At 45.9% G+C, this 23,041-nt stretch overlaps 2 protein-coding genes across 2 annotated transcripts; one reads left to right on the top strand and one right to left on the bottom strand.

The window, feature by feature from the left end:
• Positions 1 to 322: 322 nt before the first annotated feature.
• On the top strand, positions 323 to 6,279 carry LOC119180502 (uncharacterized). Its single transcript, XM_037431638.2, has 2 exons — positions 323 to 472; positions 3,652 to 6,279. Exons 1-2 carry the CDS (start codon positions 440 to 442, stop codon positions 4,156 to 4,158), a joined length of 540 nt encoding a protein of 179 aa, XP_037287535.2. The 5' UTR covers positions 323 to 439; the 3' UTR covers positions 4,159 to 6,279.
• Positions 6,280 to 7,642: 1,363 nt separating this feature from the next.
• On the bottom strand, positions 7,643 to 21,657 carry LOC142803634 (uncharacterized). Its single transcript, XM_075889085.1, has 3 exons — positions 18,873 to 21,657; positions 16,078 to 17,275; positions 7,643 to 13,027 (listed from the first exon to the last, which is right to left on the bottom strand). The coding sequence occupies exons 1-3, from the start codon at positions 18,972 to 18,974 to the stop codon at positions 12,987 to 12,989; spliced, it is 1,341 nt and encodes a 446-aa protein (XP_075745200.1). The 5' UTR covers positions 18,975 to 21,657; the 3' UTR covers positions 7,643 to 12,986.
• Between the last annotated feature and the right edge of the window lie 1,384 nt (positions 21,658 to 23,041).

Below are 23,041 nucleotides of genomic sequence, written 5' to 3'. Positions count from 1 at the left end.
CCACCCGTTGAAAGTTGTTAGTTTCTTCGCAGAGCCATGTGGTTTTTTTTTCAGTAAATAGTCAAGCGGCAGGTTCCGGCCGCGTGCGCGGGAGTATTTTGCGTGCGTTAAACACAAGACATGTCTAAACACAATCGTTTTTGGTTTCGATATCGAGTAGGGTTAATGTATCAATTGTTTACGCTCAGTGATGCTCCGCGAGAGTGCAGGCAAAGAAAATGTGAACAAAGAAACATTTTTTTATTATTTTAAGTGCCATTTTTGTGAAACCGGCTCCGTGTTTGTCAGTTATGGGTGGTACGACCGAGCGGCGCCTGTCAACGCTGTAAAACGACTATCACGTGACGTATTTCCGTCTGCTGTTTCCGTTCTTGCATGTCGTCGATTATCCAGCCTCGTCAGAGCAGTTGGCTCGTGAATTAGCTGCTTGCATGCAAGAATGGGCGAAAACATGGCTACTCATATGAGTGTGGTAAGACTGAGTGCACGCTTTTCGAAAGAATTGCTTGAGCAATGTTTTCTTTCCTAAAAGGCTGAATCAACAGGTGGTCCCGTTGAGCGGAGGCTGCCGCGCCCATTTCTGAAGGCCTCGTGTCTTTGCAAATGGGCGTTGCGTATCGGCACCTGTTCATCATGCTGTAATGATTTGCGGTAATGAGTCAATGCGTTAAACACATTGGTAAGTGCGGTGTGTGTGTACTCGTGACAACGCTGTCGGATTAAGTTTTTTTTTTTCTTTCTTTCCGGGGCCCCTGTGTTGCGCAATGTTTTCGTGTAGAAACTTCCACTGCGCATGGCGCTAAAATTCAAGTTGCATGATCGTGTGCATTGTTGTGCGTGTTTTGGTTTCAATTAAGATGGTTGAGCTGGTAGCACGACAAGTTGCTACTGTATTGTTCGACGCTTCATAACACGCTCGCGTCAATTTAACAATCGCGTGTCTTGCACACCTTAAAAAACGTAGAAAATAAATATGTTAAAATTAAGGGCTATCGCGCGCAATGAATATTTGGTTTGGTTCGTGAGTCCAAAGAGCTATGTCGCTTGAAAAGATGTGTGTGTTCAAGCAGCCGTTACGAAGAGTTAACTTCAACGCGGGTGGCACCACAATCGCTTTTTGAGAGACAGCTTCTACGCGTTGTCGTTGTGCTATGCGACGAAACACGCGAATTGTATTGCGGTGAAGCACGTGTGTTGTACAGTGAAGCGTCTTGGAAGTTGTAAGAGGGACACGGGTTTTGTGGAAAACCGCAATGTGGATAAAAATTCATGTAAGGGAAGGACAATCACTGATAAAAAAAAATTGCGAAGCCGTATGAGATTTTTGTCGAATAAGAAAGTTTCTTTCTGAGAAATACGTGAGAAAAATGGTGAGGGGGCCTCTCTACGGGGACTAACACGTTAATTGTGCACGCTGTCGCCTGTCATATCCTACAGGGTCTTATTCGTAATATTGATGTGGTGTGGGGAAGGGTGGTGCAAATGTATAAGTTCTCTGGTCAGAGCTCGCTATTCCTAGACATGCGCCCGTTTGCACTGCCTTTTCTTCTTTTTTTTTTCCCTGCAAAACGTCACTCTATTGTGGCGAAACGCTGATGCCAATGCTTCGTGTACTTGTTCCCTAGCTCCATCCGTGATTCAATGGGAGCTGTGCGGACGTGCATGTTGTGTCTGATGACCTTATTCGCTATTGCCTAAGTGCCGCATGCATCATCTGTAACACCCTACTAAAAAAACAAAAAAAAAAAACCAACTACGTCATTGACCTAAGACAATTCCGCACAAGGCTGCTTGCCCACATTGTGTAAATGCGTGCGGTGAAGCCAACTTATAAAAAGAAAACGGAAGGTTGAATGGTTGGATAAAGCTTTTCTTGGTGCACGGGACTTACTTCGAAAATATGTTAGTTGAGGCGTAGTTCCTCATCTTTGCTGTCTTGAAATTGTGAGAAATAAATACAGTTCCTTGTATTTGTTTTTTAAAAAACACGTCACCCCAGAATCGCGAGGGCAAGCGCTAACAGAAGTGTTTCAGGTATCCAACTGCTTGAGCACTGCCAACGAGAACCATGCTATTATAATCGTAAGTTTGTAGCTACGCATAGGAGTTCACAACATTTAGAAGACGCTGATGGTATCTATCGGGGCCCTTCACTGCGGCTTTAGTCTTAACCCAACTAGTGCTGATGTGGTAGAGCATCGGCTTTTAATGCGGGAGGCCGACGCTTAGTGGCAGTGGTGAGAAAGCATATTAGCTACTCACTGCGCCATATATATCACTTTCATCGCGTGATTATTTCGACAATATTCTTCTTTGAACTGCATCCACTTCTGCCGTCCCATCTAAACTCCCTGGTCCCTGTTCCACCCGTAAGTGGCCTCCGTAATTTTGTGAATAAATGAATGTCCCACGGGGTCCCTTATACATTTGCCTAAAATGAAATCGAAGCCAAAAGCTGTCGTTCAGATAAGTTGATATCTGCGCCAGTTGGTTCATGATACCAGAAGAAAGCCAGGAAAAACGCGGGGTGCGGAAAATGGGCAGACGCAAAGACCGCTGGAACTGACAACTGTGACTTTATTGATAGGTCAGTAAGAAATCCGATAGTGCACTCTATCATAACCCGGGTGACGTGATAGGCGATGTGCTGCACGTGCGTTCTGAGGTTTCCTGGCTAAATGCTTCCGTTCAACTAAGTCACAGTTGTTAGTTCCAGCAGTGTTCGTGCCTTCCTCCTTTTCATGTCCCGTGCTTTTGCTGGCTTTGTTCAAGCAAAAGCTATCGCCTTTTTTTTTTGTCATTCGATTGCATTGATCGCCCCGCTCCCTCCCTATAGAGCTTTCTGCAACTAAGCGTGTTTTTGCTTCCGAAATCGGAGACACTGCAAGCTTTCTGTACTTCACGTGCCTCCGGGATCGGCCCGCCTAACGCAAAGCGACGATGTTGTGTGATGACGTCACCATGTGACGACACGTTATGTGACGTCACTAGGATGACGTTATGGCGTCACATGTCGCGAACCTACGACGCCACAATGACGTATAGGTTGAAGTCACCGCAATGTCACTTTTTTGCATCACTCGCGTTGACTGCCGACGGTCACTTTTTGTCTTTAATGTGCCTTCTCCTTCCGCCTTAAAAAAACACTATATATATATATATATATATATATATATATATAAAGTGTGAATACACTTTATAAGCGACCCCAAACCATCTACCGCCGTCGGCGGCGTCCGCAGTCCCCCTCTCTCTCTCTCTCTCTCTCTCTCTCTCTCTCTATATATATATATATATATATATATATATATATATATATATATATATATATATATATATATATCGGTGTCAGTAACGCGCCTTATATCCAGATGGTAGCGTTGCCTCCGGGACATCCATCGCACGACCCGCTCTCGACGGGAGACTGAGAGAGAAGGCGGGTGCGCGAGAGAGAGGGGTGCGCGCGCAGCTGCAGCGAGCGAGGAGAGCGTCGCGCTGCGGCCCGCCAAGTCCTCTTTCTTTTAAAGATAGAGAGAAGACTGCGGACGCCGCCGACGGCGGTGGATGGTTTGGGGTCGCTTATAAAGTGTATTCACACTTAATAAACGTTATCGGAATCGAGTTGTTGAAGCGCACCACGACAACCCGCAGGTGGCGCTCAACTTCAGCGACGACGTTCGCACCATCGACCGTTGCGGCCCTTCTCTGGAGCGGAGCGTCAAGTCGCGCCTGGTGCTGGACGGCCGCGACCCGCCGCACTTTCGAACTAGCGTCGAGCTTCGGCCGCGGCACGTGGAGGCCGAGTACGGCGTCACGCTCGTGCTGGACACGGCCACCATGGAGCCGACGGCGTACCGCGAGCACCTGCTCGTCGTACCGCGCACCGTGGCTGTGAGCCAGGGCGAGTCGGTGTTTTGCTTCCCGCCGCTGCCCTCGCACACCGTCTACAAGAGCGCGCTGGTGTACGACACCCGCCGTGCTGACCTGTGGTACACGAGCACCGTCGACCTCGCCGTGGTTGGTACCCTGGGCCTGCCCGTGGACGACGAGGAAGACGAAGTCGTGGACGACGCTGCTTCAGCTGGCGACGAATGCTTCGAAACTCTCAACGGCGCAGGCGTCGACTCTGATGATGATAAGTCGTCTTCGAAGCTGTGATCTACCCTTAGGGTGTTCTTGTGACACCGCCGCCCAAATATCGCACCGCCGTGCTCACCGGGACGCTTAGTCGCTGCGTTGATTGACCGAAGCGGTGTCCCTGTGCGATTAAATGAAGATGCTATTAGTTAACCAGGTAAACGTTTGTACAATATGGAGAAACAAGACAAACGAAGCGGGGGCGTAATCAGGGGCTTGCTGTCATCTGCACATGATCGATAGATGCCTCATTAAATGTAAAATTTGACCGTTGGCAGCGTCTACCATCCTGCAATGTAGAGAACAATAGATGCATGCAAAAAATAATCACCACGAGATGACGTGTCATTATAGCGTCACATGATAAAGTCATATTACATCGCACCCAATCCTGGCTGACTGGCTGGCTGGCTGCCTGGCTGGCTTATTGGCTACGCAAAACGGCATCTTTAACCGGGGAGGCAATGCATAACCACATTAGTTGCAGAAAGCTTTAGGAGGGCGGCAGGATGAACACATAGACTGATTGGAAATAAGAAAGGGATGGCTATCACCTTCGAGTTGTCTTACGTGAATGCATAAGAGACCTTGGATTATTATTATTATTATTATTATTATTATTATTATTATTATTATTATTATTGTGTAGCTGATTTACACATTCTCTTCATGTCAATGTTATATTTACTGAAACATGATCGAAAAATCTATGGGAATACAAACTGTTTAGTGTTTTATATTTCCGAAAAACAACATGTACGTGAATGTCGATATCGCAAGTAATTTAATTAGACTTAGGTGCACGTTAAGTAATCACAGATCGTTGAAATTTCTGAAGCACTCCACTACGGCATTCTTCATAATCATATAGTGGTTTTGGGATCTATAATTCCCGTGATTATTACATTTAGTAGTAAGAAATTGAGTTTTTGTTGGCTATAAGAAATTAACGCAATTTTTTTTTCATTGTGATGTGTTTTGACATTAGGACAGGCACTGGAAAGTCTGCGTACTTTGATCATCAGAAATCCTGGTGCATGTTGTCATCTGAGTCCACACCTGATGCTAAGAGACATGAGGCTTTGCAGGTCTAATGTCAATTTAGTGACTCATTAGGTGTGCGTTAGCTGCACATTAGACTCTCAAAATTCATTTTCATAAGGGTATACACTGCCGGCTGCTCTTCAGGACTCTGAGCCACACCATGCATTGGAGATGCTGGGGTTCTATTCTCTGCATTATATATGTGTACCCAATAAGGGTGTACGCGGGGCTGCTTGCAGCGGGTCATTTCTCATGTTCCATTGCAGCTCGGCAAGCTGGTGGGTGTCCATGTGTGGTGGCGTTCGTCACCTTTGTCGCGCTACAGCGAGACTAGGCGCGCTGTCTGTTTCAGGGGACGCTGACTGGTTTGCCGACCTCTCAGCTCCGACTAATCAGCGCGTGCTGAATCACATGCACTAACTGCACGTAGTAGATGGGTCGGGGACATTAACGTTCAGTGAAAGTGGGAGCAATTGGGGTACATACTTTTTCAGAGTTTGAACAAACGTGCCCTACAACAAGCACTTTAGTGAAACATTCCATGTCTTGATTTTTGAGAACATATAGATTCTGCAGCTTTATATCGAGTTTGAGAGTGCACAACGCATTTGTTTACAGAGCGACTTGTTACAAAAATGGTAGAAGATAAATATAGATATGTGTGTGTGTGTTCTATTTCGTACATTTACACTGCCCGACCGAGTATATACTCCACAAAACGCGTAGGCGGGGGTTTGGTTGGGCATTGCACATGTTTTTAAAACTTTATACCCTTGCTATCGCTCGAACGTTACTTGCTTGGCACATTCCACTAAATCCCTGTGTGATGAAGGCGAGGCTTCTTACACGTACAGTTACCTGCTTGCTCTTGCACGTTTCTTTTTTTTAAACAACGAAGATGTTATATTTGTGTTATGTATTTTTTGGGATGCCTACAAAGCTTCATTCGGAGTTCTGCCCTGTTCAACTGTTGTTATGTTGTCGTTATTTTTATTCATGCGTGTGCTGCAATCGATAGTATACTTGTCTCAGCTGGAGGCATTTGTTGAGCATTGCAATGATCAGATGTACAAATAAAGGCGCTTCTAGCTTTGTTTATTTTTTATCTCTGTGTTCTACGTTGTCAAACACCGCAATGTAAAGACATACAAGGCAACTTTAGCTCAGCCCAGACTTTAGTTTGTGCGTTAAAGTATACTTTTAAATTAAAACTTAAGCTGAAAAACGACAATGAAGAGTTTAAGTGTATGTAAAACTGAGATGGGTGAGGGAACTGTTCGACCGATTTAGATGAAGCTGGCTACTGCTGAAAAAATTTAGTTCTAGTGACTGTAATGCAGAAGTTTTGTTTAGTTCCTGGATTTTTTTTTTTAAACGAAGCTTCGCAGAATATTGGTGAGCTTAAAGAAACCGTGAGCATCACGAAGCCGTTCGTCTGCTTCGCAAATTGAAGGTCAGACTGCGCAGCAGTGTAGGCGAGTAAACTGACAACCTCAACGATCTGCTTGGAAAACCTCACAGAGAACACCACAGGAAGAAACGTCAGTGACCCGAAAAACCGCAAAATTGGGAACGCCGGGGTTTCAGAACAGCTCTGAGTGCGACACAGATGACAGTGCCCATGCATGCTGTTTGAGCAAACATCGCTGCTCTGCCACAGGCGAAGAAGATTACAGAGGTAAAAACGCTGTAATCTATATGGAGTCACTAATGGGTCATCTCACTACGTCAGTGCTGTCGGATGTCGGTCATGAATAGCCGTTACTAAAATGTCGCAATATTTCAGTGGAATGCCTATAGCCTTCGCTTCAAACGTGGTGACCGCCCCGCCGTGGTAGTCTAGTGGCTAAGGTACTCGGCTGCTGACCCGCAGGTCGCGGGATCGAATTCCGGCTGCGGCGGCTGCATTTCCGATGGAGGCGGAAATGTTTTAGGCCCGTGTGCTCAGATTTGGGTGCACGTGAAAGAACCCCAGGTGGTCGAAATTTCCGGAGCCCTCCACTACGGCGTCTCTCATAATCGTATGATGGTTTTGGGACGTTAAACCCCACATATCAATCAATCAAACGGGGTGACTTTCGCAAGTTAGCCGCACCCTTCACTTTGTATGTGTGAGGCTGGCATATGTGATAACTCTATAGGCTTTCGAATTACTTAATAGATTAGTCGACTAGCCCAGCTAGAAACATTAGAACAATTTAATTCCATGTACTCGAAAAGATTTGCATCCTCACCTCAACTGAGTGCGTGACCCAGTCACGTTCCGCAGGACAAAATAAAATTACTTTTCTTTCTTCTCATCTCATTTACTCAAGCAACTCAGATTTTACCTAATATGTCTGCCTTAATACGCTCTACGGAACTTACGATGGTGCGGTGCACTCCGGTGCATTCATCCTCTTCAACGAGATAGAAAAAACAAGCAGAAAACAGTACAGAAACAATACAGAAAACAACGAGAGCACGCATAGAAAAGTTTATTTGCTTTCACCGGACATCTTTATTGTACACTACACGTGTAGTACAGTACAGACGAAGCATGGCACGGTTAGATGGCACTTATATGGCGAAGACTGTTCACAGCAGGCACGCGTGGCACGATATTTGGCTGTTTATGTAGAGTCATGTTTGCAGTGGAAAAAAATATGGCACTTGCAACAGGACGCGCAACAACACAAAGCATTTCGTACACGCTGTTTCAATTAGATTATAACAAAAAGTATTAAGTTCACATAGAACACAAGCGTACAATAGTTGCCGGAAACTATATTTTAAACCACGCTAGCGCACTTATGCTTTTTATCTTCGAAAGTTGGTATAACATAGTTGTTTATTCCTACTCATACGAAGCGCTTCTATTGTGGCACATTAGATTTTTGCCGTGATGAAATTTCGCGATTTTGCAACTTCGTTCAGTGCACTGAATAAGTTCTCAATCATGAAGGTTCGCTCACATAACAGATTTCAGCGTGATCAACTTGTAACGGTTGACTTGTAGCAGTTCTGTGCTTCATAATAGCATTTGGCACAGTTCAAGTGGTGTCCTTTGAGAGTAATCGGCTCGTCAATTTCATACCAGGCAAACATAAAGTAGGGACTGTTCTGCTGGCAATCATGTATCGCAGCAGCCATTAATTCTAAAGCATATAGGACCCAAATACCTCTTGTAGTGAGTATTTATTGGCAAATAATTCTTTCAAAAAGAAAATTACGTTAAGTACTTTAGTGAAACTGAACAGTGTAGCTATACCTGACGTAACGAAATGCAAGATTTTGACCGAGGTCTGCTGTAAAGATGACTACGCTGGCTTTAATAAGGCGTGCATGATATACTATGTCATGTACAGCTTGATCAAGCGCACACGAACGCACTTTATAGCTCTAGCACTGCAGTTAATATAGTAGTTATCCAAGGAAACTGGCTGGAGAAGGCGGCAAAGTGGAGGCGAGTGGAAGAAGAGGCAGAAAAAGATGAGCGGAACGTAAATAAATGGATGATAGCAAAGTGCTTTAGTTGGAACTTTATATTTGGCGCAGTCGACAGGATCCGGAAGATGTGGGTAACTTTCTAGCTCACAGAGCGGGACGGTCGTCGGCTGATTGCAGGCTACGAACTGGACAGCGAGAGCTTCGTTGCGGGGCCGGAAGAGATGACAACACGGATCCGAATCGATTCCATCGCTACCAGCTCCAGGGAGCCAATCAGCAACGTCATCGCCAGAGGTACTGTGAAGATTAATATACCTCTCTCGGATTTCGAAACCTGCAAAAAGCCAAACTTCAACGAAAAGCAATTGTCAAGCCAATCCGGTGCAATCGCTGGTACGACAAGTTGGTCGAACGCGCTTTGTCAGTTGGCTATGTTGCAAAAGCAACAAGTACAGCAGCAACAAGCCCTCTTGACGATGCTGGCATCAGACAGAACCAATCACATAACGGTAAACCCAGACGCCTTTGACGGCGGTTCAAGTGTGGATTGCTGTCTGAAAGCATTCGAGTGTGTATGTGAACAGAATCGTTGGTACAAAGATTGCGACAACATACGAAATATGCGGGCATGTCTTTCTGGCAATGCCAAACATTAATTTGACTTGCGTTTTGCTAAACATAAAACACGATAAATGGGAGTCATGGAAGGACAGCTTTGTCAGCGTGTTCAGAAAATGGTAAAGTCTGGTTTAGTGGTCAAGATTATCCGCAAGAAACAACCTATGGCGGAAGAGTGGAAAAAAACGATATCACTATTTAATGAAAAGGAACTTTGATACACGTCATCGATCAGAGATCCCCGATGTGCAGACTGAAAGCACGGCTCTTGGGCGCAAAGGACTCGACTTGAAGTCTTCATTTGCTAGTCCTTACTTCGTCACGAAGATCGCGAAGCAACAAGGTATACTGAAGATCATATATTGCGAGGGACCTCGGGGCAAAGTCGAAGAGGTGTCCCTCTCAAACGTACTTCCACACCATCTATGGAGAGATGGAAACGGGAGCCTGGGATGATGTAGTGATCCAAGGGCACCAGCTGGAGGAGGCGGCAAAGTGGAGGCGAGTGAAAGAAGAGGCATAGGAAGATCGGAAGAACGTAAATAAATGGCTGACAGCAAACTGCTTTAGTTGGGACTTTATAAATATCAACGATGTCTTGGAGATTGTGAAAGATATATAAAATTTCTATTCGTAATTTCAACGTCAGGTCGAATATAAAAGCAAAGCTCCCCCCCTAGAAAAGTTAGTAGGGACAACGGACTATGAGAGCACAACCAAGAAAAACTGTAGTTAAAACCACTAACCTTGAATATTTATGACAGGACTTTGCGCTTTGTGGCCTTCATGTAAACCCGTAACGCCAAGGAATATCACAGGAACGTACTTACAGCATAATGTCTTCTTATGGAATGCCCTTCGGCGACTTTATAACGATTGACGCCGATCCAATAGGACTTCAACCTCCACGAATTTGTTTGCCTTGGATTGAAGTAATATGTGCGACAAGGGTTAGGGGGTGATTGTCTCAGAAATAGTCCTCTTCACATATGTGTACGAATTTAGCTAGAATGATGTCCAAGCATTAAGTATTGGAATTTACCCGTTCTTACTGACGTTGGAATGAAATAGCCTTGTTCCTAGATATAGGAGTGGGGCGGCAAAGTGCTACCGCAGCGCCCCCTTCTCCCTCCAGCTTTTTCTACCTCCTACTATACTGTGGCCCTTACGAAAACAACGCATTGTAAAGACGATGTATTAAATTGGGTGGGGATGCCGCGCCATCTCGCGCCGTGGGCCCGCATATGTTCGGGCACGTACATCCCTTGACTTTGTTGAACAAGAAACTGAAGGGGTTGATGACCTTTGTAATAGTCAGTGCTACGAGATGGAATTTCGCAGCCTTTTTTCTAATGGGAATTGTCTCCAATTAATTGCGCGCAGTTCAAGGTAATGAAGATATGTGGGCAATTTATTCATTGCAATGTACTGGAAACGGCACCTGCATTCCCGGCTGCGTAATTTAAATGTCATAGTCCCGCCGAATTACGGCCAGCGTGCCTGAGTTGACGGTATTTAGGATTGCACACATTTGCGTCAGCGCAGTTTGTGTTTGTAGGAAAGTTTGCGTACTGTATTCGTTCGTTACCGTACCTTTCTGTTCTTTCGGTAACGTAGGGCTGTTCTGTCAAGTGCGGCTGTTATCATGATTTATAAGTACTTATCGATGTTTATCAATGTTATCACGAGCATTGAACAATTTGACAATGAACAAAGGCGACTCGCTTTTTGTCAAGTCTGTGCATAAGTATTTGCGGCATGCAAAAAAAAAGAGAACTGGTACAAAACTAAAAAAATAGTAAGCAAAATGTACAAAGTGAGATTTGTTATTGTCAAAATCAATAAAATTGAGCATTTGCAGAAATGTCAGGTAACTGCAGGAGTTTAGAACATCGTGTTCGTGTGACCACCAATGCTGCAACAATCTCATCGCATAAGTACAAATTTTCGTTGGCTAAGCCTTAGTACACCTGTAGTATAACACAAGACAAGCATTCACACAAGAACTTCTAAGGCACGGCGTTACAGAGAGCATAATATTATAAAATAATATAGCACCCTCTTAAAGTACATTGTGGAGTATTGTATAGTGTTCTGACATTACCTCGGAGGTTTTCGCTCTTCTCATTTCTGGAGAACCTGATGACGTCTAAGTAACGCTTTTACTGCGTACTGACAATCAGCAGAACGAAGAGTACGGAAATATGGAATTGCAGCATAAGTACTAGCACATATGAATGTTGTTGGAGGGTCAGCACTCACTTCGGATTAATTACCTCACTGCTGCATACTTGAGGATATGCACGCAAAAAGAAAAGAGAGAAAGAAAGGAACTAAATATGAATAGCCATCACTTGTGTGCACTTTCATCAGGTGCTTCTGTACATCAAGAGTTAACTGACCACCTCGAAACAGTTAGCCTAACCAAAGAAGAACCAATAATGGCTTCACGTCCGATTTCTCGTTGGCGCATTAGTTTAAGAAGAAGAAGAAAAAGGTGTTTAATGAGGAGAACGCTCTATGCTAATTTTTTTCGACAGATGAGAGGCGTTAGCATTCACTCATTAAGAAGCGCGTACAAAGAATTGAACAGTTCAGAAAGTCAACCACACGATGTATCCACTATGCTTTCTTCTGGTCCCACTTCTTTTGGGCAACAAAAGGCACAGTTAAATACTAAAGTTATAGCTTCACATGGGAACACATAACAAGGTCTGTCAAAGCAACGATTTGTATATGCAAGCAATTTGTTAGGAGATTCGCTGCAAACATCGTGAGTCCCTCCACTTTCCGTCCGCTCGGCACATTTTCGATACCACAACTTCTTTTTAATAAAAAAGAAAAAAAAAGAAGCTTCCGAAAGCGTCTACTTTGCAAACGAAACGCCGTCCGTCTCTTTGAATCAGTACATAAACGTCAAACCACGCATTTGCTTCTGATTTTTTTTTCTTTTCCTGTTCTCCTTCACATCAGTAACATTGGCACTTGAGCACATAATGACAAGAGAGACAATCTCGTAAGATAATGCTTCCCTAGCAGGTAAACGAAACACTACAGCAAAAATTTGCCATACGCGAAACCCATGGCGATGATAAGATTCACACCTGTTTGTGAGCAGCGGCTAACGAGCTTGAGCCTCGGAATTCGCCAATGTTGGCACAGTGCACACGCGATTAGATCATACTCGACAGTATACGTTAGCGTGCGTAACATGGCACGAGGAATCGTAGTGAAAGGCTTGATCAAATGCAATTACACTGCTGTGTAAACGGTCACATCTTTAGGGGACCACCTAGCGTCTAAGTGAATGTTGTACGTCTGCAAAACATCCCTTATAGCGTCTTGTATCCCGTGGTGTAGGCGGGAGTGCTTTTATACACATCGCAAAGCTACAGACCTTAGGCTTCCGTACCATCTCTCAGCGTTAAGGATCCCCTTGAACCGTACTGCACATGGTCATAAAAGTACAAGTAAAAAATAAGAACACCCTAGAAAAATGAAACTAAGCTAAACGTTTTGCATGAGGGTGTGGTCTTTGACGTGGGGACGACGGTCGACATTTGGTGAGCGGAGTTCACTTCCTCTTTCTCTGCCCGAATGCAATCAGCTGGAAGTATCCGGTAGCCGGGTTCTCGTACAAGGACGGTGGCGTCGTTAGGTGTGGTAGGTCCTGGAAGGCGTTCCAGATAGGCGCGCACACGCGGCTGTGCCTCGGCCAGTCAACGAAGGAGCGCACGTAGTTGCAGCGACGGACCACCTCACCCACGCCCTGGACCAGAGACTCCACCGAGGCCAATTCCTGCGGCCATCGGGTAAACAAGCAAACACACACAAACACAAAGGCGTACGCACATGTAACCTTCCATGCTCAACGCGTACTTGGGTGCCACAGTCTGTCATCACATGCCATAAGAGTAAAGTTCAGTTACCACAAGAACGCTTTGCTGTGCTGATCACTTCTATTAAAACACCTTTTAACGGTTTAAGGTTCGCGTAGGATTCCAAGTGTATTTATACTTCCTTTACAACTGTCCATGGTACAAGTTGGTTCTCTGTTACATCTCGAATGAGTCCAGATACCTTTAGCACAATTGGATATGACACGAGTAGTTTCCAAGTTGATTCATTAGTGAGTCCATTTACATCTAATGCAACATAATAAAAGAACAGAGCAATCAGTCATAGCACCAATAGGTTTCAAGTTGGCATGTAACAGGAGCCAGCTGCTTCGATTGCTGGGATCTGTTGGCCTGCTGGAAACAGCTTGGTTTTAGCTGGAACCAGTTGCAACATTTTCACCTACAGGGGTCTCCACGGAACAATCACTTTCGTTATTTACCCGGAAGTAATAGGTACAACACGTGACCTCTGAGTACCAGTCGATCATAGCTGTAGGGGCCATCGTAATTTATCATGCAGTGGGAGTGTGCTTTGACTTGGATATCCCGCGTCGAGACGATATTTCTTAGCTTCAGTGTGGTCGCGCTATGCGCTGCCACTTACTTTTCCCATTCTTCTACGAAAGTAGCCGCCTGCTCCTCTTGAGCTCAACATAGGTTAATAATTGCCTATCTCGCCTTCACCTTCAAAGGCTGACTCGCTTGTTCTTCCAGTATACTGATACGAAATACTTACTGGATGCCCTAATAGTTTTTCCTTTCGGGCAACCTCCTGTTTACACAGAAGTACTTAGACACGCATATCTCTATGTCATGCTAATTATTAAACCACTGTCGTATGCTAGGAGAACTATAACACGTGGAACCTGGAAAAAAGATGGTTCGAAGTGTAGCTCCGTGTGTGTATACGTCTTCAATGTATCTTAGTTTCTGTGCGCTACAACATTTTCTAGAGATTCCATACCAACACACCCTCATCACAACACTAGCCGATCTCAAAGGCTATGTGTTTGCGGGCAGTGTACACCGTAAGTGGTTACGCAACCGAAAAAAAATGTTATGGTAGCCGTGTTTTTTAAGTACCTGTTAAAAGTCCTTAGTTCGCCGGTTCCTAATAAGAACTAGAATGATAAAATGTCACATTCAATTTTGATTTGGCCACTACTGGTTTGACTTCCACAAAATTGCGGGGCGTAGGCATGTGGTGGCACATGGTGGGCGGCCGTGGAACTTGCACTGTGCGGAACGCAGCCCCCGAGATTATCAGTGTGGCTCGCTGCTCAAGAAACACTAAATGGCTTTTGACTGGCCAAGCAGCTCCTAAAATTCAACTTGTGTCTTTATATTGATGTAAAACGACAATTAAATATTATTGTAGGTATAAGCACGACGTCTACAATTCAATATGACGCCCTCAGCCTTTGGCGTCAGTGCAAAGCTGTGCATATAAACCTGCAGTGACGAGTTCGGCTTTATTTTCCCAGACTAAATGTTGGATTAGATTCGAGCATTCTTATAGTGTTTTTGTTTCCAGTCAGACACATTTGTTCTGTTTCTGATTTACAATGCTCCGTGTTTGCTCTCATTTGGGTATTGCAGTCCTGTCTTTACAAAAGAGTGAACAAACGTCATGCTCACCCCGGTGGAAGTTGCCAGCTGTCCTATGCCCTCTTTGTCTTCTATATTTGTTTATATGTGTATGTCTTCATACCACGTAGTAACCCCAATAACCGAATGTAATAATGCTTGCATTCGAAGGTATTCGACAGGAAGTAATTCGACAGGAGTAAGGTATTCGACAGGAGGGCACATCAATATAGGGGCTTTCAATGCCACACTGAGGCCAAGATAAAGTACGCAGTGAAAGCTCTTCTTTTACTGCGTGCGCGCACATTGGTTTCACTCCCTTTACAATCTCTCCCCGTTTTCTTCCTGTCATTTACGTGCTGCTTATGGCGGGGAGTCTACGAAATGAGTATTTCTACAGTTCTACAAAGGCCTATGAAGTGTGACATGCGACTTCCGTACGTTTACAAGAAAACTATCAAGTAGCTGTTGTACATCTGTTTCCTGCGAGGCGTTCTTCTAGACAACCCTAAACCAAAGGTTCTTGTTACTGTGGCCACTTATTCCTAAGCTAACGCACAAAAAGAAAAGAAGATGCCATGGATTTTCACAGTAGTGCTGTTCATTGAGACATGGGTAACCGTTAGACTTCGTGTACTTGTCAGGTGTGCAGTGCCTCCCAGCTTTCCGCGTTTCGTTTGTTTGCGCAGACGGAATCACACTTGGAGCACACGGCTGTGAGTTTTGTTGCTCTCTGCAGCGGCTACCTCACGTTATAGCTAAAAGCTTCTTTTTATGCTTGAAATATAGCAGAAGGACCTAGCATGTAGTATACTAGCATGTAGTTTCATTACGGTGCCAGTCTTGGCATATTTCCGCTGAAAACGGCAGCTGAAGCCGCCGGCTGGGCGCTCTAGACAATTGTGATTCCGTCTGTACCTTCTTGTATTGTGAAATAATTCCTTCCCTATTTTCAGGCGTATTTACAGGGGTTGCAGGCCGAATTCACGGCCGCGCTAGCCGAATCCACAAAGGAAGGTCACATGGGACTCCCAGAGGGAAGGCATTCGAGGTGACGGAAATTTTGTCATGGTCCGGAAACAGAACCCAACGCTTATACTGGGCGGATTCAAAGCTACCAGAGCTAACCATAAGAGGCTAGCAGATGTTCCGTGTCCTTCGAATTTTTGATCAATTCGCATTTGCGATTCGATTTGCTAGCCTCTCGGTCAGCTCAAACGAAAAGATAGCAGGCAGTCCTGTATAGACGTTAGTCCCGGAGCAAGATTTTTTGCGAACTAAGAAGATTTTGTTCTGAGAAATATCTATGGACTTTGTGTAGCATGGGCCTACTTATATAATCTTGCAAGAAGTGTCAGCCTACCGTCTGGCAACCCCTGGCCACGGGGGAACTCCTGGGGACGGGACAGCCCTCCAGTACGCGAGGTCTGCTGGGAACCTCCAGAAAACCCTTGGTCACGCGGAAACGGTTGTGGCTCAGGAATTGGGAAGACTTGCTGGGGTCCGGGGATCAACTGCTCGGGGCCAGACAGCTGGTCGGGACCTAGGTTACGCTGGGGGCCTTCGGGATAGCGTCGCTGAGGGTCACGAGACTCCTGATTAGTGGGGAAGCGCTGGGGTCCTTGGAAGCCTTGGGTCGGTGAGTTGCCGCGTGGCCCCTGCTGGTTTCCAGTGGAAACTACGAAGTCCCCAGGACTGGGCACACGTTCGCGATGAGGGAATTCTTCGCGACGATTAGTTCCTCTGAGAGGATCACCAGAGTTATGGGGGCCTCGGGGGTACTCTGGTCGACCTCGGAAGCCTTCTTCGTCACGACTGCCCTGACCTCGAGACGGGTGCTCGTCCTCGTGTTGCGGACGATGTCTGGAAGAGGATGAACCACGATCTCGATCCCGAGGACGCGAAGCCGAGCCACCGGGGGAATCGGATGGACCGCGATCGTTTCGGGAAGACTCTCGCCCATCGTCGTCATCGCGCGGGATGTCGTGAGGACGCGAGGAGCCGCCATCACCGCGCGGGAAGTTACCGTGCTGGGGACGACGCCCGGAGGAGGATGAACCCCGGTCTCGGTCTTGGGGACGCGAAGGTGAGTCGCCGCGTGACTGGGAAGGACCACGATCGTTTCGGGAAGACTCCTGCTGATTATCGCCATTTCGTGGAAAATCATGAGGTCTCGAGAACCCGCCGTCCAATCGCGGGAAGTCATCGTCGTCGTCGTCGTCATCATCATCGTGTTGAGGACGACGTGCGGAAGAGGGGGAACCACGGTCTCTGTCATGCGGACGCGAAAGCGAGCCACCGGACAACCGGGAGGGATCACGATCGTTTCGGGGAGAGTCTCGCGGGCCTTCGTCATTTTTCGGGAAGTCACGTGGGCGCGAGGATCCAGCATCACCTCGAGGGGAATCTCTGCCTGGGTTCGGTCGGGAGCCTCGGGGACCGGAAGAAGAGGGAGAGGAGCCTCCGGGTCGCGAACTTCCTTGGGGCCTGGACGAGGGACGACTCCCCTGCTGCTGGCGCCGGTTTCCTCCTAGGTCGCCACTAGGTTTGCGATTCGGCTTCTGACAATGATAGGGACGGGGGGTTTGGTAAAAGAAAGGTGAACAAGGGTGTTGCACCAGTGCTTTCACTTTCTCTCTTTCGTTCCCTAAATCTCTGGCATGCAATCAAGTAGCCATCAACCATTAATTGAACATAGCAGCATTGCAGCATTGAGTTGCCGGAAGATGCCAAAGGAGCCCGAAGAGGAAATTTCACCGGAGGATCGATTGGTATAAAGAAAGGAGAGTGGGACGAGTAAAGGGACTCCACTCAATAAATCGAGAAACTAAGAATGCATAAGATATATATATATATATATATATATATATATATATATATATATATATATATATATATATATATATATATATATATATATATATATATATATATATATATGTATATATATATATATAGATAACTGGATAGATAGATAGATAGATAGGAAAGTCAACCAGACGCCGAATTATGGCTTTCTACCCCCTTGTGCAGTATAGAAATAGGAGTTGGAAAGGTTACGAATAGTACCGCACGTGAAGGCAAGACACGTGTCGTGGTTTGTCGTGTTTGTGTGTCATGTTCTTTGATTCTATCATTTTACTGTTTCACTCAGATGTATTCAGCACATCACAGTGTCATCTGCATTAATATTCAATTTCTTTTTTTTCTAAGTGTGGATGAAGCAGTTCAGTATGCCTCAAAGAAAAGCAGTCATAAGAGCATCATTAATCGTACGCAGTAGATGTTTGTTGTGTGGCTTGAACTTGTGATAAGTAATGGACAAGCTAAACAACACGCCCGTTTAAATTGCGTGTATCAGCACCGCACGCATGGCGCATTCGAGCCATCTGATTATTTCACTTGAGACACAGTTTACTTGCTTGCTCCGGAATTTATTCCTTCATTGTCCATACCTTGAGCAACAATCACTCGTTGCCAGTGCCACGAAGGGCAGCGGTATGCCTGTCAGACTGCAACGCATTGGCTCCACCTGCATCTGGAGCAGGTCACACATACTAGTACACCGATGCTGTAATATTTATGTGCCAAGTAGCGTAGTACAATCAAGTGAAGAAGATTTCTAGAAATCTCTGATCTCTAACGAGAGCGCATGGCTACACAGCGCACCGTTCTCGCGTTCGCAAAATGCCACGCCACCGGCGATAAGCCTGCTGGGACGACTTCTGTTCATTGCGTGAGTTCACCACGTCAGTACAACGTAACCACGCTCTCCCCCGTCAGTGTGCAGTTAGTGTTTCTCTCCCAGTATTGTCGCTTAGTTTTTGTCGAAGTCAAGCCCAACGCGAGGTTGAGTTGAGTGTATCACAATGTCCTGTCATCTTTCCCGTGCCGCTTTGTAGTGCTAAAAGGTTACTGTGGAAAATGGACAACCAGTCCGTCGACACATATTGAACACGGTGTATTGCGTTACAGTGTCGCTTGTTGTACTGTTATCGTCATAGTCGTCGCTGTCGCAAACGTTTCAAAAAGAAAAGAGAGAAAGGAAACTAGAGCCATCACCTGATGCGACGACTATACGTCGTATCACCTCGACGTCACAATACCTGGACGTCCGTGGAACACGCTCGGTCGTAGACTACACAGACGCGGACTTACCCTGAATCGGTCGTCGAAGCCGGATTCGCGGAGGATGCCGTACGAGTCGTCGGCGTCCTGGAGCTGAAAGCCAGAGAAAGCGAACCTTTCGAAAAAACGCATCCAGAAATAGAAGGAAAACCTACCTATAGTGCACGGTTTTATACCTTCCCATGCGCTTTGATATGGCTCGTTAAAGTGAAACCATTGTTGGCGTACAGCTTAAATCAAGCCTCTGTGTTCACCTCGGAGACATAACGTCGGATGAAACCGTTTTACTCAGTTATGGCGAGCATTTGTTCTCGAACCAGTGAGAATTTCTAGCGCGACATTTATTGTCATCACTGACTATTGCTGTTGGGCTAGTCGGCAGCTCGTATATTGAAGAAGACTTGGCGCAACTAGGCATTGCGTCACTCACGCACACATTCACGCACGCTTACACGGAAAAACGCTCCCCGCGACAGTGCTGTTTGAGGTGTGTTCTTACGTGCACGTGTATGCGTCTGTGAATGTGTGCGTGAATAATGCAATGCCAAGTGGACCTAGGTTTTCTTCAATATCACTAATAGCACCCACTTTAGGGCAAAGGCATCTCCTGTGTTCCGCCAATTAGCACAGTCGTGTGCTTGCCGCAGCCACTCTATACCTGCAAGCTTCTTAATCTCATCGACCTTTCTGTTTCCCCTTCGCGTGTTTTTGCCTTGCCTTGGAATCCAGTCTGTTAGTCTGTATGAAAGGACGTCATCTTGCCTTTGTTTATGCCCTGCCCATGCCTATTGGTTCGTCTGGGTATCGACGTGATTAATTTGTCAAACTCAAATTTTTGTTACAAGTTCACTCTTACTTCTCCTGGGCTCGAGCGTCGTCCTGGGAAGGTGAGGGAGTGACTGAGTGAGTATACGCTGTGAGAGATCGTAAACTGGTCGGTTTGATTGACGCTGTATTAGTGGATCACCGAAATTTTGCCCTTACTCTGGAAGGTGTGCTCAAAACACGACTACGGCGGCCGAATTTCGATGAATGCAGAATGATAGAGGCCCGTGTACGTATAGATTTGGGTGCACGTTAAGAAACCCCAGGTGGTCGAAATTTCCGAAGCCCTTCGGTACGGCGTCTTTCACAATAACATTGCGATTTTTTTTTAGATGTAAAAGCTCCCCAGTATACGAATTACCAATTTAGTCGATTCTACTCCAACGCCCGATTCAACCCGAATCCTATACACCGTCGTCTTGATTCATCGGCCACTTCCTTCATGTAGTCACGTGAACCCGCCACACGCGTCGCCTTGTCGCAACGGGCTTTGATGGATGTAGCACGTAGACGACGATCACTGTGTCACTTGTGTCACGGAGCACATTCGCGACCGGATGTTTCACGGGGCTCGTGCGACGTTTCTTTTTTTTTTTTTCTTCTCCGCGTATCCGATCGGATTTGTCGACCGGACGCATGAGACGACCGCAGTGTGTACGTGTCCTCTGCACGACCGCAGTCGGAGAGGAACGGAAAAGCGATGCCCCGCCACCATCTTTTCCTTTTCATTTTTTCCCCCTCATCAACAACGATTGAGACGTGAGCGCACAAAGGTGGCTGGATCACGGAAATCCGTGCACGCAGTCCCGTGGCCCTGATCAGCTTGTCGACACCTGCGCTGCAGGTGGTGTAACATTACGCCTTTCTAGTGGCCGCGAAGGGAGCATCGAAAACACTCTGTGAATCAGTGACGTCAGTGAATCAGCTAGTTGTGGCATGCGTAACTCCATTTTAGTTGCGTCCAAACGGATCGCATATGTAGATTCAAAGCGCGGGTTCACATAAAGGCGCCGGTTAGTGCTTCATTAAGACAGGAACTAACAGCGGGATGATCCTATAGAACGACAGACAGGCCCTGATGTCTGTCGTTCGTTCTATGATCGTCCCATATCTGGCGCTGTTTGCTCTCATGCAGATTTAGGGCCACTCTAGAAATTCTCGTGTGATCAACGAAATTATTCTGGTGTGCCCGAGTGCGGCACGTCTGGTAATAAGATCGTCGTTCTTACAGAGGATAAACAATCGTGATTTCGCATCTCGGGGATCTCTTAAATGGGGCTTCCTTGAAACTATCGGCGTTCTCTGAAACGGAGTTGCTCTAAAGTGCACCTATAGAAATCGATACAAGAGTGGTCTTTCATTGCCGACTCATCCGAACGCGGCCACGTGACAACGTCGCGAGAACCAATTTAGCGATCAGCAGAACTGCAGACGCGTTCACAGCTGGAAAATTGAATATCGACCATGTCAGCTATACATATCTTCGTCAGCCTACAGCGAATTGGAGTCCGGATGCTCCAGTGGCGTAGCATGTGAACTCTGAGTCTGCTGAGTTTTAAATGAAAAAAAAAAACAAGAGCACTGTACGAGAGTTGCTTTTTGAACGCAGCTAGGCCTATTTAACATCTGCAACTTGACACGCGGATTAACGCCTGTCGCGCCACCTGTGGTTCGCTGGCACGACAGACCGTTGACCCCGTATTTGCGCGGTAAGAGGTGTGCAGCAGGAAATGCAATGGCAGCACCGCGGCTGCTGTAGTTTGTATTACGACTCCATTTGTTGCATTTTCCCCTATCCTCACACACCTATACACACACAGAGACACTGTGCGTAAATGTTGTTGAAGTGGCTCAGCCTGCGACTGTCAGTGTATTTTTGCGAATCCAGTTCACGATGTCGAGCACTGTCACGTTAAATGTGCAGATCTTCCCTATTGAAACGATCCGTATGCGATGTCCAATAATTCCGCATGTTTCCGTAAGAATCTTACGGAAATATATGGAAAATATATAGGAAACATATGTATTCATACGGAAACATACGGAATTATTGGACATCGCATACGGATCGTTTCAATAGGGAATTGAGCAACCGATGTGCTGCCGTCGAGGGAATCGCGATTGGCAATGGAGCTTAGCATTATGCGCTGACGGGCAAGATATGCTTAGGGGCGAATGCTTAATGACAAAGCAAGACGAAAATTGTTTGTGAAGAAGGAATTGATTGATTAATTTAAGAGAAGATGGACAATAGCAACGCTTGCCATGCGCTCATTACGGAGTCGTTATCTTCGCTTTGTAATATTTTTTAGTGAAAAGGTTCTGTTTTCTGCACTTCATACACAATCTATCCACGAAAACCGAAAGCGTGTTGAACCTAATGTAAAAGTAATTCCTCGCTTCAATCGCAGCGACATGCATATGGGACACGAGTCGTAAAACTAAGCCATGCGTCTTATCATGTCAAGCACAAACAACACAAAAAGGGGAAATTCTAACAATAATGTACATTGCAGGTACGAACTATACAAAATGCCATCGTGCTTCAAGTTAAAGAATTAACCGCAACCTGTTCCGTCATGCCACAGAGAAAAGAAACCCAGAGAAAAGATGACTGAGCAGTATAGAACGGAAACATTGAAGATGGTTAAGTTTGAGAGACGCGCCGTAACAGAAGTCGCGTGCAAAGCAACCGCATTACTCACCGCACTGCAGAGCACTGTCTTTGCAGAAGTTGTTATCGGCAGAAAGGCAGCAGAGAAGGTACTTCACTCATGAACATGAGACCCCAAGACATGCTCTCGAGAGATGCACCGGAGGGGCACGCTTCTTTCAAGAATCCCCCAGGACTCGTTGAGCATGACAAACGAATCCGTCGGGTCGCTAGACATTGCTCTCACTAATATTCGAGTCAAGCGTCATTCCACTATGCACAGCAGCAACCCAATAATATCGCTCAAAAAACATCCTACCCTTGTAAGAAACTGTAGCAACAACAGTTTAAGTGCCACTTGGTGAGGCATATTCGAAAATTTGCTTAAAAGAAAACTATGGTAGCTACCAAAGTGGTTTTTTGTTGCCTAAATCTTTTCATGGCCCATAAAACCTTGAACGGCCCCTTTGAATGGGACGTTGGACATTATGGCTGACGTTCCTTGTCACAGTGCACGGCGTATTGAGTTTAACGATGCAGCAGCAATTTTTTTTTTCATTTTACAGCTGTGGTCCTTTACAAGAAGTATACGGCTTCACTGCCATCCAGTGTCCAGGACAGCCATTATGATCCATTGCCATATATTGGCTATATAGAGTGACACACGCTATCTATAGATAACAGTAAACCTATAGAGCTGTGACATGACCTTCACTGCAAT

The sequence above is a fragment of the Rhipicephalus microplus genome, chromosome 3 (assembly GCF_043290135.1).
Source record: "Rhipicephalus microplus isolate Deutch F79 chromosome 3, USDA_Rmic, whole genome shotgun sequence".
Classification (NCBI taxonomy): Eukaryota; Metazoa; Arthropoda; class Arachnida; order Ixodida; family Ixodidae; genus Rhipicephalus; species Rhipicephalus microplus.
The sequence above is the reverse complement of the archived record's forward strand: the minus strand, read 5'-3'. Positions and strand labels throughout refer to the sequence as shown.